At 37.3% G+C, this 19,441-nt stretch overlaps 1 protein-coding gene and 1 long non-coding RNA gene across 2 annotated transcripts; one reads left to right on the forward strand and one right to left on the reverse strand.

Moving 5' to 3' along the window:
* Nucleotides 1-1,672: 1,672 nt before the first annotated feature.
* Nucleotides 1,673-18,239, reverse strand: mfsd12b (major facilitator superfamily domain containing 12b). Its single transcript, XM_068707567.1, has 9 exons — nt 17,969-18,239; nt 16,320-16,530; nt 15,462-15,594; nt 15,196-15,381; nt 14,538-14,630; nt 14,331-14,423; nt 13,999-14,172; nt 3,487-3,581; nt 1,673-2,102 (listed from the first exon to the last, which is right to left on the reverse strand). The coding sequence occupies exons 1-9, from the start codon at nt 18,237-18,239 to the stop codon at nt 1,967-1,969; spliced, it is 1,392 nt and encodes a 463-aa protein (XP_068563668.1). The 3' UTR covers nt 1,673-1,966.
* LOC137870372 (uncharacterized) lies at nt 4,504-10,360 on the forward strand. Its single transcript, XR_011102699.1, has 6 exons — nt 4,504-4,586; nt 5,980-6,033; nt 7,297-7,973; nt 8,129-8,284; nt 8,849-8,939; nt 9,673-10,360. It is a non-coding gene; the product is annotated as an uncharacterized lncRNA (long non-coding RNA).
* Nucleotides 18,240-19,441: the final 1,202 nt, after the last annotated feature.

Below are 19,441 nucleotides of genomic sequence, written 5' to 3' on the forward strand. Positions count from 1 at the left end.
TGGACAGCTTTAGTTACTAGTTAACTAACTTTATATAAAACGTATGGTTTTATTATAAATTAAATTGCCCAACAGTTTAAAAAAAGTACAGTTACGGTTAGTTGAATGACAGAAAATTACTTCATCAAAATGTTGTAAACAAGCATTGTAAGAGTGTGACTTTGGGTAATTGTGATGAGCATTTCTCACTATTTTCAGAATTCTTACAAACCAAACAATCACTGGATTAATGGATAAAATAATCTGCAGATGATTTCATAATGAAAATAATCATCAGTTGCAGTCCTATAAAAACTAATTAAGATTAGTTACACCTCAACCAACTACAACAGTAAAATCCTGCTTTTACATTAATGCATGAGTAATAATAATCTAATGATATATATAAATTGGCATAACCGTCACACAGAGGCCATTTTTCTACATTGAGTACATTTTCCTGATTACTTAACATTTTCAATGCAGGGCTTTTACCTGTAATGTTTTTATCTTATACGGTATTAGCACTTAAGGATCTGAACACGTCCTCCACCACTGATTATAGTAAAGATAAGACTATAAATAAAGTGTTTTTATATGTTTCACCTTGTAATGTTAATCTTTAGACAGTTGTAAAATTGTCTTCAATGAAGAATCTCTTAGACAACATTTTTTTAGTCAAAAATTAATCTTGATGGGGTCTGGTTATTAAAATCACACTGGTGCATTAAGAAAAAAAAAAAAGTGAAAAGTTGACCAATATGATTTAATTAGTTTGCTTGTCAGTGCTAATCTCTCATTCAACATAAATACTTGTCCTTTTTCTTTGTCCTCACAGGTCCCCGCTTACATTGTTTCTCACACTCCACAGGATGTATGTATTTTGTTAACTTTCTTTTATATCTTTGTTTCAGTGTATAAATTCACTTTGGGTGTGGAGCCGAGGCAAAAATAACTGTGCTGCATTCTGATTTCCTCACTACAAGTAGTCAAGTAAAACTAAACCTGTTTTCTTAGTCTGAATAAAATGAATAAGGCTGCACAATAAAGGGTGACCACAAAAGGAAAACTGAAATTGACAAAACTAAGGATTAGAAGGTGACAAATCAAAGCTTAAGAAATACAAACTTCTACCCTAACTGCAGTGAACCAATACACGCTCATGAGAAAACAGGACCCACAAATGAATGGTTGAAACAGCTGAAGTTGATTTTCATTTCCATTTAAGGAAGAATATATATCACAATCACTCTCCAATGTGGCTTTATTGGCATGAAAAAAAATGAACATGCAATAACATAAACACACAATAACATTAATAAAACGTCAAGGTTGATTATTAGTTATATATCCTCTGTGTGTGTGTGTGTGTGTGTGTGTGTGTGTGTGTGTGTGTGTGTGTGTGTGTGTGGCTTCCTTCTCAGTAATAGATTATACTGGGTCTCATGTATATCAATATCCAATGTCTGCAACGATTCTCTGTCATCCAGGTCATGGTATATCTATCAGTTGCCCTCACTTAGACTTAGATATCTATACGAAATATTTTATATTTATGAGTCTGTGATTTTATTTTTTCTTCTACACAATTGAACCCATTAAAGATCTTTTTAAAGGAAACTTCACCTGTGATGTGAAGCTTTTAATATACTCTCGTTAAATATACGTATATATTATTAGAAATGTACCTGTATATCCCTCAGGGAACGCAGTGTAGTTACAGATTCATACACTAGGTGGTAGTATCGCTTTATCTTCTGCACCACTCTCCTTGCTTTTCTCTCAAAACCTCAAAATATTTCGGGAAAATAATCAAAGTCAATTACGTAAAATATTTGTCAGATATTTTAAAGATTAGTCAGAAAGGCATATTCCTTGTGGACGTTAACTACAAATGTGCTCTGTTCTGACATGACAGGTTGTTTTCTCTGTGTGCGCAGGTATGAGTCCAATCACTACCAATGACTGCGGTGCAGATTTTGAACTCTTAACTGTTCCGTATCCTTATTGGCCAGATTACAAGAGTGATCAGGCAAAGAGCTGCAGCCACGGCCACACCCCCGGTTACCGAAACCATGACGTCACGATAAAACCCAACACAGTCCGGGTCGCAGATCTCTATGCTGTTAGAGAGAAAAGAACATGAGAAGAACTTTGGTTAAAGTTGTGGTCTTTGGTCTTTGAGAAGTGAAGGGGTCAACTGTGTGCAATAAAGCTGCATGAATCTTGAGAAAAATCGACTATTTACTGAATTCATTTTGTAGGAAAAAAACATACAAGTATTCATAAATTAAAGGAGAACGCTGGTGTTACTCTGTATGTTTCTATCTGACATCAATATCATATCTCTCAATACTTCCCTACCAAGTCCGTGGCACTTGCTTCCTACTGAAGAAAGGTGGTTAGGGTTCCAACTATTTTCAGCCGTGGATTAAAACAAATTTGGTGCTCTAGTGAGTGTTTCAGGCGGTAGCTGTAATTGAAAAATAAACTACAGTTCCCACGTGTATTGTAGTGAAGGAACACGTCACCTGGTACAATCATATGGGTCATTGAGGCGTTTATATTTTTAACAATGGAGGTCTATCTGAGGCAGAGAAATATGAACTATGTTCTCAACCTGAGCGCCAGGGCCTCTCACAAAGGGGTGGAGAGCTGATATTTTTTATTTTTTTAGAGTCTCTTTTCTGTGAAATAGTGTACAATTTCAGACAGACAAGAGGTAATGATGATATATTTCTTCAAATGAAGGAGTCACAAGCAAAAAAGGTTGGGAACAACTCTTTTAAGGAACTATTTGGAAAAAATATAGATACACAACAGCTGTCATCTTCCCATCCTGCGAACACATTCGCTACGTCATCCCTAGAATCCCTGAAAGCACTTTTAAAGTTTTTGGACCCTCATCCTAGAATGAGATGTAGAGACATTTTAAACTAGATTATTTTATAAGCATCTGTGACGACCCCTCCCTTCCACCTTCCTCTGTGTCCTGTTTGCTGTCCTTCTGTCTTTCAGGATGTTGATCGGCCGCTGACAAGCCACACCTTCATGTTGCAGCCTTTGAGCCGGGTTGTAACATATGGGGGCTCGTCCGGGATTTGGACCTCTCGCATATGTTACAACCCGGCCCAAAGGCTGCAAGTTGTTTTAAAACTTTTACAGTTTTTATCTATTTCAAAGTCTGTTCTGTGTTTTTAAGTGGTGGAACTTTTACACTGCCATCCTTCTTGTAAACAAGATTCAACTACTCAAATGAAATAACCTAGCTAAATAAAGGTTAAATAAAAATCATAAGTTATGGTTGTCTGGCCAGAGAGAAAGAGAGAGAGAGAGAGAGAGAGAGAGAGAGAGAGAGAGAGAGAGAGAGAGAGAGAGAGAGAGATGAAAATTGTTTTGTGGTTGATGTGTCTTGTGGGAGATGCCCGCGTCTTTTCTGACAGCTTCCTTCAAACTTTCATTCTAATGGCGCATCAGTTAAAAGGACTCAGTCACAGAGACACTCACTTGTCTGGTCGTATGCTCTGGATGAGGACAACCCCCACGCCGTTAGCCACCTTGTCCGTGAGGCTCATCGATCCATAAACAAAGGCTCCACTTTGCTGCCAAACAAGATAGAGATCAAGGATCATGAGTGTCGCCACATCAAAGCACAAATTGAATCTCCTTTTTGATAGTGCTTATCGTGGTGAAGCCTGACCAGAGTGGCTTCTGTAGTGGTAGGAGGCAGACACAAGAGACTTTCTCCAGATAACAAAAAGGTGTTTTATTTACAAAAGTGCCCTGCTACACGTGTAACCAAACATATATAGAACAAAACAAACACACGGTTAACTTAGCTTAACTGAATAAACTCATCTCATCATAAAATAACTTAATCAGGTGCACACAGCTACACACTGATGTTCCTTTTTTCCCCCTGTACAGTCAAAGTCATTTCCTTATATAAAGCCTTCTATCAGCAGGCTCTAGCTTCTACCATGAGTAGAGGTGACAACACTTACTGACTCCAATAATTAATAGACACAAGCTATACCTTACAGCACCTTTAGGTAGCCAACAGTTGTATATAGTTTACAATTTGCTATACACTTACACCAATGTAAATTCATAACTAACCTACAAACATATCTATACAAACTCTTCTCCCCCTGTACTTGTTCTGACCCTCTGACATCACTGCTGACATCATCCAGAGTATAAATAGAGGAAATGATTGGGTGGCTCCTCCTTTAACCTCTAGAACACATGGTGTGTATGGTAAGTAACAAAGCAACTCACACTGAAAAAAGTGAATGTGTATCATTCATGTAAAGTATATTTTTAATTTGGTCTAATCGGAAATCATGGTTTTCCGGTTTAAACATGTTTTATTCACTTTGCCTAAAAGCAAATATCACTCCCCATAGACCAAATTAAAAGCAATTCTTTCAGTCAAATTGTATTTTCACTTAAGACCAGAGGTTTACATGTCACGTGACCACCACGTGACCATATGACGTCGCATCTGGTCGCTACTTGTGGGTTCTGATGTCCGCCATTACCTCGCTTCGCTGAACTTCTGAAGTGAAAACCTTCTGCTCTTCAAGGGAACTCATTTAAACAAGGTAATAATGGATATTTGCATATTTATCGTTAGTGGGAGAATGTACAACTACTTAACACTCTGTAAACTGTAAGTCTGTTGACTGCCTTTATATTTCACACATGTTAGCGAACGCTAGCTAACGTTAGCGAATGCTAGCTGCTTTTGTTTCCTCCTTCTGAAAGTTAATATTGTTGCTAATGTTATTTAGCTGTCGCTCGCTTTTCTTTAGCGGTAGAGTAAACTGAGAGAAAGCCGGTCCTGCTCTGGGTCTGGACTAGGGACATGTTTTAATACGGTGAAGGCGGGCTTCCCGCACCACACACACACACACATAATACGGACATAATATGGCAGAGTGGCGAAAAAGGTGAGACGAAATGCACGTTACTGCCATATATCTTTGGAGTAAAAACGAAAAAAAGATTTAGTAAAACTGTTTGAAACAAAAAAAAATAAAAATCGGAGTTGACGTGCTGTTTGCCTGCTGCTTGGCATCCACAGCCCACATGGTTACAGAGCCAGAGCGGTCTGTTTACTGTATGAACCACACTGCCGCCTCATAGGAACAACATATGACTTTGATTTCACCAACCAGCTAGTCCTATCATATTCTACACATTATAGAACAGCGATCGCTATGTTCTCTCGTTCTCCCGTTCTTCCGCCATGTCAGCCCAGGTCGGACACCGTCATTCTGCATAATAATTAGCCATTTGCTTTTCAGTTAAGTAGGTAACTTGTGTATTTTCGCAGCCTGGTGTGGCAACTTCATTTCTTTCAAATACCACAAATTACACATCAAAATGAAGTTTAGAACATGTAGTTTTTAGCTGTATGTGTGATTTCCTCAATTTAAAATAAAGCATTCTAATTATTAAAATATCAATGTTTTACCTTGTATTTAAGCCAGTATCCCTGTCTCTATCCATGGGGTGGTCAGATATATCAAGAAAGTTAGTAAAACATAAAGTGAGAGAAAGATGAACAGTACACTATCTGGATATGAAAATATGTTCCATAAATTATTGTATGCCTGTTAAATTAATTGGATACTTAAAAGCCACATATTCCACTGCCAATGAATATTGGGTAACAAAATACAACATTTGCCTGATTTAAGGCAATTACGGATATAAACCTTGCCCACTTCTGGTCTTCTATTCAGATACAAATACAGAGACAGAATTTTGTTTGATTAAACAGCTGCAGATAATGTCGCAGTACACCTCTATTAAGTACTAGATAATGAGGAACGGAATTAATATTCCATTATTTCAGCTGTCAGTATTTTGCAGTATAGTACAACACCTCCAGTATGTCTAAAGCCTAATTAATAAATGTGTCTGTTGTGACAATTATGGATAGTGCCAACTGTCACAAAAGTTATTTCTCTCTTTTTCCTTTGTTTACAGGTTTGCTGGTGTTTCCCGTAAAGGTCCGAAATTGTAGCCATATTGCTGAATTTGGTAAGTCCCAATATGAAAACTGAACATTATTTTTATGTATGTTTAAATGACAAACCCAAAATATAATTGCAGCACTTCAGAGAATACCTTGAATTTATTTCAATAATTTGTGTTGAATTTGTATTGTAGTGGACATAACATGACAGTATACAATTTTAATGGCAGATTCACTTAGCTTAATTTCTAAAAAATATTATATTATTATTATTATTACATTAGCCGATTTAAATGAAGCCATAACAACATTTCCATTTAAGTGGACTGATAAGACAAATCGTCCTCATCTTGTGCCAATCACCTATGCCACAAAAAGAACAATTGGAGGAAATGCACACGAGAATTGGAGCCTATTGAGATTTCTTCCTCTCTTGATCGGAACAAGAGTTCCATCAAACGAACCAGCGTGGCAGGTCCTTTGTGAATTGAAGGACATTGTGGAACTTGTTGTTGCACCTTTTCACACTGAGAATTCTAGTTCTTATCTTGACTTCAAGATATCTGAACACAGGACAGTATTCAAAGAAGTTTTCCCCCATGAAAAAATTCGGCCCAAACATCATTACTTGGAGCATTATCCACAGTTGATACGTCAGTTTGTCCCCCTTGTTGCACTATGGACTATGAGATTTGAATCAAAACATAGCTTCTTCAAAAGAGTAATTCATCATACAAACTGTTACTAAAATGTACTGTACTCGTTAGCGCAAAGGCACCAATTTCAGACTGCATATAATCTGTACATGTGTAGATTTTCTAAGCCATCTTTGGAGGTTACTGATGTTTCAACACTTCCCCTTGATGTTATTAATGAAGATATTGCACTTGCAGTGAAACAGAAACACCCACATATGGACAATGTGAACCTGGCAAAAAATGTATCCTACAGCGGCTTTAACTATGGGATTGGAATGGTGGTAGCCCATAGGTTGCTGGCTGGACTTCCAGAGTTTTGGGAAATAGTTCATATGATCGTTCTACAAGAGAAACTCATTTTCATTGTCAAAAAAGTGGATACCTGGTATCTGGAACATTATCGAGCTTATGACTTGGTCATATCTACTCCTAAAGAACTACGGCTTGTTGGGGTGCATGAACTGACAGATCCCTATCCTTTGGCTCACTACATAGTGGACAGCACTTCATCTCTCTGAAGAGATACATTCATGCATAAGGTTGTATATCAATACATTTGTTAATATGAATTGGATGTTATGGCCAATGTTATGACACTAATATTACTGTTTTTATTTATGTTTTTAATAGATCTTTTTGGATGGGCTGACATGGCAGAGAAAAGGCCAGCCAAGTTGCGAGTTATTCTGATGACACCAGGAAGCTAATTCTGCCTGATGGAATTCCAGAGACAATAGAGCAGCTATTAGCATAGGTCAAACATGACAAGATTGTCAATGAGTTCAAAATTAAAGTCAGATATCCTGGATAAGGTAGCTGAAGAGATATTTAAGTACAAAGCCTACCCAACAGATGCTGACTTCAGTGACGTGGCTGAAGCACTACTCAAGAAGCACCCATGTCTCTCTGAGCCTGGTTCGTACAATGGTTGCTATGGGTGGAAGCAGCGCCTGAAGACAAAAATGGGCAACTACCGTACTCAGCTGAAGGGCATCGGGTGTTCTGAACTGCTTGTAAATTCACTCAAGTCCAAAGCTCCAGAAGATGCATTGCCAGCAAAAAAAGTAAAGAAACCTAAGAGAGGAGAGGCCAACCACATTCATGACATTCCTACTGGAGAGACCTCAGACAAATTGGAAAATGAGAGACTGTCACTTTTAAGTGAGGTGAAGAAGCAAAACTATCATTCAGTGATAAAGTCCAAAATGGACAAGACTTTTTCAGTGTGAAGACGGGAAATTGTGGAAAAGGAATTGGGAGTGGAAGAGTTGAAAGAGAGATGGCCTGCGTTGTTCTCAGTGGATGAGGTATGTGACTTTTTAAAGTCAATGGCAATAAGTCAGTGGTGGCTTGTAAAGTAAATTATATTTTCTCCTATCATAAGAAACCTACTAAAAAGCACATCTGCAATGTAACATGTATTGTTTTATAACATTTGCATGTGCTATTATGTTTTTCAAAGATCAATGCTGAATTTACAAGAATTACGACTGTGCCACTTCAACCACGGTTCCTCACTTCCTTGGACAAGCACTACGACAGGCTGATAGAGATCATCAAAAAGAAGGGAGGAGTTATCGGAGAGAAAACCCGGAATATACTGAAAGTTCTTGATCACGTATGTACTTGCTTTGCTTACGACTTTGGAGTCAGAGATTACCTGTTGACAGATGTACTACATTAATCTTTTGAGTTTCAAAGGTCTTTAAAATGGTTTGCTCAAAGCGTGTGTACATTAGGGCCTTGCAAAAAGTGCTATTATTGCTATTGACCATCCAACCGAATTTCAAGTGAGTGCGGCACATTTTACTTTGTCATTAGCAAAAGTTGAAAAAATGAAAGTCTGCATCTCATTTCCCTTCTGTGTTCTGTATTTAATAATAATTAAGTATTTACTTAGTATTAAGAGTCATTTTTGTCATTTAAAAGGCAACAATATACCCAATTCTAGCCTTACAAAATAGCTTATTTACATAGCACTTGAAACAGGACAAACTGAGTAATTTGAAACAAAAAATTTCAGGGAAAATTTCTTAACTGCGACAGCCCTAGATCACTATTACTGTAACTCCAAGGGCCCATTTGTTCATTGTGTAGTGTTTGCATCTTCAGTCAATTGGCAAAATTGGACAGTATCATTTTGCATTTTATAATAATTTTGTGTGTTTGTGCTCTCACCTAGAGCCCTGAGGTGAATCTAAAAAGAGTGTCTGCTTAAGTGCCTGGTTGTGTACCTTGGGGAAGATGGGGACAACCTTCTCAAGGAGTATCTGGTAAGTAGTTTTGCATTAATCACATAAGCTTTAGACAAGATAAAACATTACATATTTAAACTTTCAAGGTCATACATGTTCTTTAGTCCTATACAAATACTCAGGCTTATTGTACATGCATGTTAGTATGCCTATGCATATAATTATTGTGGAGTTCTCTGTCCCCCAGTGGTTCTTAACAAACAGTTGTTTTTTACTAAGGTATCTGTTCTGGTTTATATTTGTAAAACCCTGTATAGTGTTGCTGGACCATTTTAAAATATTTTAATTAAAGTGCAAAAATATTTAGCCCGGACATAAAATGTATATGATATCCAAATATTTCATTGAGGTAAAGTGTCACAGTGAAATTAATGAAAAACAGAAAACACTAAGCAGTTGTTTCAATCTTTTAACATTGTAGGAAATCTTAATTTAAGTATTAATACTACTGTATTGTCCTATTTGATATTTTTTTTGTCACAGCAGATGTTATAACTTTTTGGAGGATATCTTTTATTTATAACTTCTGTGGATGCTGTACTTGTGATAATGTCAAATATTTGCTATGATAAAAATATTTGGCTGCCATTATCGGCTGGACTTTGCAAGTTGTTACATTTTTGCATTACTAGAGCTCCAATTGATTTGTTTGAGATTTGATTTAGAGAACGGTGTAGTTTTTTTAAATTGGTACATCAAAAACTGGTTTCATCAGAATAACTTTTTTAATAAGTGTATTGTCTTTTATCAGGTTGTTCAGAAGGATGAAGCTGGAACAGAGCTTGAGAGGTGCGAAATGGTGTTTTTTGTCATCAGGGAGGAGGATTGCCTCCAGCCACCACACGACATTGGAATTGTTATCAATGGTGTGGAAGTCCTTAATGATTTGCCATCAGTAGCGCATGCATGTGCTATGTTATTTGGGCTCATTCATGCTCTAAACTTGAGCTATCCAAGTCAGCTAAAACACTTTTGATGCGCTGCAAAAACTAATCATGGAAATCGAACCACAGAAGATGACACGCAGAGTGTTCAGTCTGAGTGTCAAACTCTAAATATTGAATCAATGAAAAGATATTTGGATACAGCATGTGTTTTGTGGTTATGTAACTTGTATTCAAATATTCTTCATGGGTATTACATTGTCTCACATTTTAAAGGAGAGATGTCCAAACCAGTTTTACAATGTTAGAAACAGTAATGGCTTTTCCATTGTCTCATGTTTTTATGGAGAGATGTAACCATGTTGTTCATGTTAAGATTTATGTGAATCTTTTGAAGTGAACTAAATTAGACACTGACTGTAACAAAATGTTTTATATTCTAGCAAATTTAGCTATTGTTTATAGTAAAAGTTTAGGTTGTAAAAAAGCAACAAGAAAATATATATTCATCTACATTAAGTAACCTTTTTACTTTGGACTAAATTAAATATGTGATTATTGTGTAATTAAAATTATAGTTTGTACTAAAACATAAATATAACTTCAGAAAAATTAATAAAATTACCTGTAACAAATTAGAGTGTTTTGATTAGTTTAGTCTGAAGTAAAAACTTTGCTTGTATGTAATAGAAAATATAAGGTTTTTCCAAATTGAAAAATAAAGTTGTATCAATGTAAAAAAAAAAGTTTTTTGGTCTTTATAATTAATTATTTTACTTTGTGTGAATGTAATTTTTTGTCTTGTTGAAAAGTAATATTTTGATTTGTATTGAAACAAAATTTCAGGTTTCAACCAAATCAAAAATATGATTTGAGAAAAACTAATACATTTACGTGTAACAAATTAAGAGTATTTTAATTACTTTAGTCTAAAGTAAAAATTTTGCTTTTATGTAATAGAAAATAAGGTTTTCCCAAAATAAAAAATTAAGTTGTATCAAAGTAAAAAAATGGTCTATGGTCTTTATAACAAATAATATTTTTTCTTTGTGTGAATATTTTTTTTTACTTTTTCCAAATTAATATTTTGATTTGTATTTAATAAAATTTTAGGTTTCAATCAAATCATAAATATAATTTGAGAAAAACTAATACATTTACATGTAACAAGTGAGAGTATTTTTTTTTTAGGTTAGTCCAAAGTATCATTTTTTTCAGTGCATGAAATGCAAACTGAATCAATAAAGATTAGTGTAATTTGGGGCAAATGGTGTGTTCTCACCCACTTTGTCACACTTATAGTTAGGGCTGGCTCAGGTTTGCCTTGGACCAGCCCGATACGCTGATATAGGCCTAGACTGCCGGGGGACTTGGGATACACTGAGCTCCTCTCTCCTCTTCTTCATCTCCTTCTGTATGAATTGTTGTCCAATTAATGCTGATTACTAATTTAGCTTCTTCCCCAGAGTCTTTGTGCTTTCTCGCCTCACAGGTTTCAATGGATCGTGGTTATATCTGGACTCTGGTCCTTCCTCCCTATATGGCCCTGCTGACTCCCACTGCTAATATCATTTTTATTATTACTCGCATTACTGTTCTATATTACCAATACCATTAACGCACATTACTGACTTTGCTTCTTCACTGGAGTCTCTGTGCAATTCTGTTATGTTGTTCATTCTGTACACATGACATCTATTGCACTTCTGTCCATCCTGAGAGAGGGATCCCTCCCCTGTTGCTCTCCCTAAGGTCTCTTCCACTTTTCTCCCCGTTAAAGGGTTTTTTTGGGGGAGTTTTTCCTGTTTCCGATGTGAGGGTCCTGGGACAGAGGATGTCGTATGTGTACAGATTGTAAAGTCCTCTGAGGCTAATTTGTGATTTTGGGCTATACAAAAATAAATTGAATTGAAAATTGAACTGACAAACAGAAAATGAGGTCATTGGACTACAAATAATAGTAATAAAAGTACTAATTTATAAGAAACATGATTCCTGTCAGTGTTTTACTATATATGGATATTACAAATGTATATTTGTTTGGATCATTATTCCTGCTGCAAATGTTTCAGGTGGAGCTCATTTTAACTCCTTTATACTCTGTTGTTCAGTTTGGGTAGTTAGGAAAGGTTTGAAAAATCATAATGTACAAAGTAGCTAGTACAAAGTTGAATAAAATGGAAATACTCAAGTAAAGTACCTTGAATTTGTACATAAGTACAGTACTTAAGCAAATATACTTAGTTTTAATTTCACCACTGATCATAATATTTAGTCTTACCACAGCTTATTAAAACCATACAATTTACTTTTCATAAAGAGGTGGAATAATATAGAGCGGGATTGACTTCAGTCTATTGGTCCGGCCCTCCACAACAGTCCCTGTTTCTCATGTGGCCCCTTGGGGAAAGTAATTGCCCACTCCTGCTTTAGACCTTCAGCTGTCCTGTGACTTGATGGCTGTTTCTGATGGGACGTTTGAAACAAGAGGGTAGCTGTTTATTTCTTCCTTGCGTTGACCTCATTTTTCTTGAACATTAACCACAAAGTAAATTTTGAAGTGGCATGTGATTTTCTTTTTATTTGTACCCCTATAGGCAGTATTTTTGTTTTTTAAAAGAAAATTTTTAGCACACTGGTGAACTACTTTGCTGTTACTGTCACTGTTCAGCCATGGCACTCAACTGTTGCCAACAATGTGTGTCGCTCAGTTCTTTTTGACTCCCCTGCCCTGTCTGTTGCTGTCAGTTACAAGTACATTTGTTCCTACTGAAGATCTCTAAAACAGGTCACAAATATATGGCTTCACTTTGAAAAAGGCTCAGTCATTTCCTAAAACAACTGGGCACTGTAGTTTTTTGCAAAACGTTAGCAGAAGAAAATTATATATTTGTTGGGAACTATTTTCATACAGATTTATTCATTGCTGCTCTAGTGTGAGTATTTAGAGCAGCAGCATGCTTTATTAACTCAAAATAAACTAACGAAGGAACATGTCACTCAGTGTGAATCATTTATATAAAGCTTCAGCAGAAGTTCAGTCAGGAAGACTATCTTTACTCTCCTTTTTATACATAACAAACTGGTTAAGAAGGCCGGCTCCATCATTGGCTGCAAACTGGACACTCTGGAAAAGGTGGTGGAGAGGAGGACACTGAAGAAACCATTATCCATATTGGATAACCCGGACCACCCTCTCCACCACCTACTGCAGGGACACAAGGACAGATACAGGAGAACATTCCTGCCCACTGCAATAAGACTTTATAATAAATCACTTCTGGCCAAATCATCCACAAGACTATAACACTGCTACACTGTTTGTTTGCTGCTGGTTAATCTTTGCACTACTGTTTAGTTAGTTCATTTAATACTATACTATTTCATTGTATATACTGTGCATTTTTTATATGAATATTTTTACTCTGTTATTTTAATTGCTTTAGTATATTTTTTGCTGCTGTAACAAACATTTCCCCTTGCGGGATGAATAAAGTATCCATCTATTTATCTAATCACAGTCTCTCTCTCTACTTGTGATTACTCGATCAGCTGATTGTGGGTGTTCACTTTAAATTAACCAATGTGGTTCTGCACAGTTTCCTTAAGCCAATCACATCGTTGCTGTCAAACTTTAAAAATGTTCTCCTCTCGGTTGCTGTCAGTTGTCATTTCAGCTCAAATCGGATGCGACCCTTCTCCACCCCAGTCACCTCCAGTCATCATCACAGTCATGCTCCTCATTCATCATCAGATTGCAGCAACTCCTTTCACCACCACCACCAGTGTCTGGACTCCAGGGGGATTAGGCCTTATCTGACCTCAGCATCACTACCCCTCGTTTATCCTACTTAAGGATGGATTTCAATCGCCAAAGACTTTGCACTATTCAAATTGTATGCATGTGTATTCAATTATTGTTCAATTCTAATGAAGTCTGGCCTTATTGAAATGTTTTTAACATGATTAGACAACATTGGAGCTCCAGTGAAAGACACAGAAGAATAAGATGCATCAAGCTTTGGACACACAGACTATACTTGTTGATAGGATCATTTTATTATTGATATTAGCTTTTTTTATGGGATTTGTTGACATCAAAAGAAATATAGAATATGGCCAGCCTTGTTCTTTTATATTCCTTCTCTCCTGCAAAGCTATAAAATGTTGTAGGTTAGTTCCCCTCCACCTACCGTCTGCTCCCCGATGAGTGTGGCCGTCATGGACAGAGAAATGACCAGGATTGTAGCCGAACCGGCTCCCAGCAGCACAGCTGCTCCATAGATGCTCTTAACTCCCATGCTCTTGTCCACAAACACCCAGGTGGCGAAGCCAAACACCATCAACAGGCCGACGAAATACGTAACCTGATAACAGACAAACACATTTAATTTCAATATAACTTTTTTGTGTAATTAATCATTTATTATTCATGCAACGGGGATGAATTCATAACACAAGGGAGTGTTGTTGCCAATATGTTGACAGAGTTGCCAAAATATATCATATTTATATCGAGACTCACATTGATTCCTATGAGCTTGCTGACTGGTTTCATGGCCGGAGAGCAAACAAAGCCGCTGACATACATCACCAGAGGTATGATCGCGATGAAGTTCTGAGGAGAGAGGAGGGACACTAGTGTTTAAATTGCAACACAGACATTTCACAAGTAGAGGCTACATGATGAGTTAATCAAGTCACTGTATGAAAACACACTGTGTGGCCTTACCTTTGGTAACATCAGTGAGTCTGTGAGGTAAACGGAGATGTAGGTCTGAGATAAGTTGACTATCAGTCGGGTAAACATGTACAGGAAAGCCACCTGTTGCAAGATGTAAAGGACCAATTCAGTGTTTTTGCAAGTTTTAGCAAACACACCTACAAAAAATACATTCACATTCTTGCTGACCATTTTTAATGTTTGCTATACAGTATTAGATTTTTGTTAGTATGGAAATCAATTAGCATACTCTAGAAACTTCTGAAAACAATGCTGATCAAAAGAAAGTCACCAAAACTATTATTTAAATGAGGAAATATCTGACCCAAATAAGTTACCAAGGCTAAGAATTTCACCAAACAGTCAATGCGTTTTGTCCTGGCATTGATGCTATGAACACATTTTGGTCAGTGCATATTGAGGTTCAACACCCAGCCCTAATGTTTATCATATATATGTTATATTATTATACCCTGTGTTAATTGGATTTTTCAAATTAATGGAAGCAAATGGTTGCCAAGTGTGACAGGAAAATTCTTTCAAATGTATAAAAACACCACAGGTGTAGTAGGTACATGTGATTTAACCACAAATTCTATCCAAAGTATACAATCTCATTTTGTGTGAGAAAGAAGAGGAGAAACTTTCTGATTCAGCACAGGTTTACCTGGTAGAAGGAAGGCTCCTTCAGCCAATGCTTCCACTGAAATACAGGACCAGGGAAAGCATCCTGCGAGGGGGAAGGTCTGATCAGCTGATTCTCGCTCTCTGAGGCCGACATGCCCTCTTTTGTGCCGACATGGAATATTAGAGAGAACAAAGTTCCAGTGCCCAGTAGTATGAGGGCCAGTGTCTACAGACAAAGAAAGAGAGATAGAGTACAAATAGTGATTTTGCAGGAGTGTGGTATGTCTCTGGCATTTCTCCTCTTACCCCGAACAGAGGGATGTCCACCCGGCCCAGGCTGTCTGTGAAGGAGGGGTCCACATTGTGCTGAGACTGGAAGTTAAAGAGGAGCCAGGCCACAGTGTACACCAGGATGTTGGCCACCACAGTGAAGGCATGCCTACACAACGAGGAATATAATTGAAACAAACAGTAACTTCTTTTTTACAGTTTTAACCGAACGATAACAGAAGACACAGAGGCATCTTGTTTTTGCTTCAATATTTGCGCGGCTCTGGACAACATGATGAAAGGAGTTACATCTCTTTCCTTTTCACTAGGAATTTGGCTGCCTCATTGTTTCACTTCCACTGCCTTAATAATAGGCTGTGGCATTGATCTGAGTCTACGTAGTTCTGACAGAACATTAGAGGAAGCTGTGACAACTTTTCAAATATGGGAGTGAGGCAAGGATTGTACGGAGGAAACAGGAGAGACTAGGAAGGAAGCTGGATGGATGAAGAGAAGGAAAACAATGGAAGAACTGACCCCATGCTTCATGTTTTCATATTCAGACAAAGTCAAATATTCCAGTCTGAAAGCTGTAAAAACAAGATGACTTCAACAACGGGTAATTTGACTGACAATTAACTACACCAGATTATGACTATTTACTGCTGTTGCTCCCCGAGGCCAAATCCTCACCTAGTTGACTGTAAACTGCAACTTTCACTGCTGTCTCAAAAACCTGTGTATAAGCACCAGGAATTGTTTTGTTAAGAATATTATAGGCCTGATAGAAATCTTCCACTGTAAGTGAACTGATCAGTTTTGCTTCCTCTGTGATTGAGAGGACAGAATAGGAAATATGTTCCTGTAACTGAGGCCTTGAAGACGTCACTTCACCTGTACGCAGTAAGCTCCACCTTGTCGCTCTCGCTGGACACAAGCTCTGGGATGAGGGAGAGGTGTGAGATCTGAGTGGCTGCCCAGCCGAGCTGGAAGATGATGACAAAGGGGGTGTAGTAAAGCATCTGAGCCTGCTGAGGAGTGTTGTCGTTACAGGCCAGGCAGCGGTTGAAAAGGAAGGGGAAAGACAAAACAACACAAACGGTTCCTGAAAGTAGAGGGGGAATTATTTTAATAGAATATTGTTATTTAGAATAGAATATTATTAAACACCTGCTCTGTTTAGAGAGGTAGCATATAACAATAATAATAATAATAATATGTTTTATTTATTTGGCGCTTTTCAAAATTCTCAAAGACACTTTGCAAACATTAAAATCATCATAAAAAAATCTAAACACTAAAAACATAGAACACACATTTGTCACACATTAAAAGCTGTAAAGTTCTGTAAAGGTGGGATTTGATTTGTGATTTGAATATGGAAAGGTCAGTGCAGTCTCGGATGTGTTTGGGGAGAGAGTTCCAGCTCTCTAACAAAATAAGCCTATTAATATTATGGTGGTCTATCTTGGACTTTGCATTGCCTATTAGGTCACTGAAGCATTCTGCACATTATATCTCTATAATATCAGTAGCCAAAATCACATTTACTGAAGGAGCTGTTGTAGGAGATGTTATATAGGCTACTTCACTTGAGTAGGCTATTTCCATTTTATGCAACTTCTACTCCACCACATTTCAGAGGAAGAACAATTAGCCTAGCACCAGCACATTTATTAAATAGCTACTTACATAATTAAAAAATAACATAAAAGATTGTTATAGATTGAACATCGTTTATAAAGTAGTGGAATATAGCTGGACTTCAACCAGCTTTATTAAATACTGCTACACGTTGCATCAATAATAATAATCCAATAATATATATTACACTGAAAGGGGCCATTCTGCATTATAAGCAGTGGTGGAATGTAACTAATTACATTTGTTCAAGTAAGACTACTTTTTCTGTGGTTGTATACTTTACTCGAGTATTTACTACTTTATACTTTTTCTCCATTACACTTTGGAGGCAAATATTGTATGTCCATTTATTGTAACTCCACTACATTTATTTGACAGCTTCAGTTACTTTGCAGATTTAAATTAACTAATAATTTATGATACCATAGATGATGTTACTCGGCAGTATGTAAAGTATGCCTAACCAAAATCGGCTCCATGAATGCATTATACAAGAATGCAAGGTGTCAACTGTAGAAAAAGGGAAACCTTCTGGGCTTACTTCAGGCAGACTCACACCGGGCAAAGGTAAAATGCCTTTATTCGTTTAGAGAGTATTACATCGAAAAACGTACAACAGGACAGCCTGCATTCTCCAGCTTTTTAACTATTATTGGCTCGGTGCAAGAGTGTATAAAGGAAGCCCAGAGGCTTCACTTTTTCTACTTTTGTACATTTTCTAGTTTTGGATGCAGAACTTTCACTTGTAACAAAGTATTTTTACACTGCAGTATTGCTTCCGTTACTTACTTAGGGTTCTAATTAGTGATGGAACTAATTGGAACCCTACTTTTAATTAGGATATACTACTTTTGTTTATTTATAGAAATCTTCCTGTAAGTCGTTTCTCAGGTACTTACCAAATAGGTGCCAGGTTTTCCTCTTGCCGTAGACGCACACTGTTCTGTCGGATCCATAACCCACCAGAGGCGTGAAGACTCCGTCCGCTATCTGGCCAAGTAGCAGCATCACACCGGCATTGGTGCTGTGAAAACCGAGCACGGAGTGCAGGTAGACCAGCAGGTAGGCGAACCACATAGCGCCGCACAGGTCGTTTAGGAAATGTCCCACTGCGTAACATAGCCGCCTGAAGACCGATAAAGAGCGTCCAGCAGGCACAAAGGTCTCCATGATTGATCTGACTCCTGTGATAAAACTTCCTTTATTCACAATTAGAGATTTGTCGTTGTCATATTTACAAATACATAATGCAAATAGTTAACACTAACAGACGTTGAGCAAAAACACAGTTCAACCTTGGTCTGAGCATCTCCACAAAAAAAAAAATCTCAATTATCAAATCATATAATAAACCCAAAGTAATGGATTATGCCAAGCTGGGTCAGCTGAAGCGGTTTAGCTTTCAGAGAATATTTTATTGTGCCAACAAAAGCTTTTTCTGAGCAATCAGCGGCACTTGACTTACACCGAAGACTTGACGCCTAAAGGCGCGCTGGTGCACCGTGTCCTCTGAGCAACTCTTGAGTTACACAGAAATACAATGTAAGCTACAGGCCTACGGTGCAGGGTCAATTAGATGGTAATCAGAGGTTTTGAAAACTCGTGAGTTACAATAAAGTTCCCACATACAGTTGGTTCATCTTTCTGTTCTTTACACGATAAATGATTCAAGCAAGAAACCACTTTAGTCCTCTAACTCATGCTTTTACAAACAAATATTCACCTCTCCTTCACAACTTTAAATCAATTGGGAATTTTGTCCCATTGCAGATGTGTTTGGGTGAATCATGTTGAAATTGACACTTAAATGAAATATAGCATCTCAACCGGCCTCTGATGTCAAGTATTTTCTGTTTTAATCCATCAGTGTGGATTTATACATTTGCAATATTTATTGCCCTTTTGTAATATTTACGTGGAAAACAACCTAAACTTCACTTTCTCATTTTTGACACGTTGTGAGGTCATCATTCTCATCACACAGTGGTGACATTACTGCTCAGTCAGTGATCTAAAGTTAAACTAGAAGGGATTGTAATAATGAAGCTCAAGCGGTGATTTTTTTTAATGGGACATTCCACTGATTTTACACATGAAGTTCAGCTATTCACCTCTGGGTGGAGCTTTCCGTATTCTTAAATAATAAGCAATATAATATAAAGGTGTCATCAGAGTTGCCTCCTCCGGGGCTCTGCACAATTTTTAACAGGAGGCCTGCATTACAAACTGTGCAAGTAGGGTTTCAAGGAGGCTGGTTTTAGGAGGCAGGAAATATTTAATGAAAGACAGTCCAGTTGCATTATGGGGATGTAGGATTTCTTTTGTAATTGGACTCACTAGTCAGGATATCTTGAATACTACTGCTTAGATTT

Source organism: Cebidichthys violaceus, unplaced genomic scaffold (assembly GCF_023349555.1).
Source record: "Cebidichthys violaceus isolate CVI_PGR_0920_01 unplaced genomic scaffold, fCebVio1.0.p SCAF_13, whole genome shotgun sequence".
Taxonomy (NCBI): Eukaryota; Metazoa; Chordata; class Actinopteri; order Perciformes; family Stichaeidae; genus Cebidichthys; species Cebidichthys violaceus.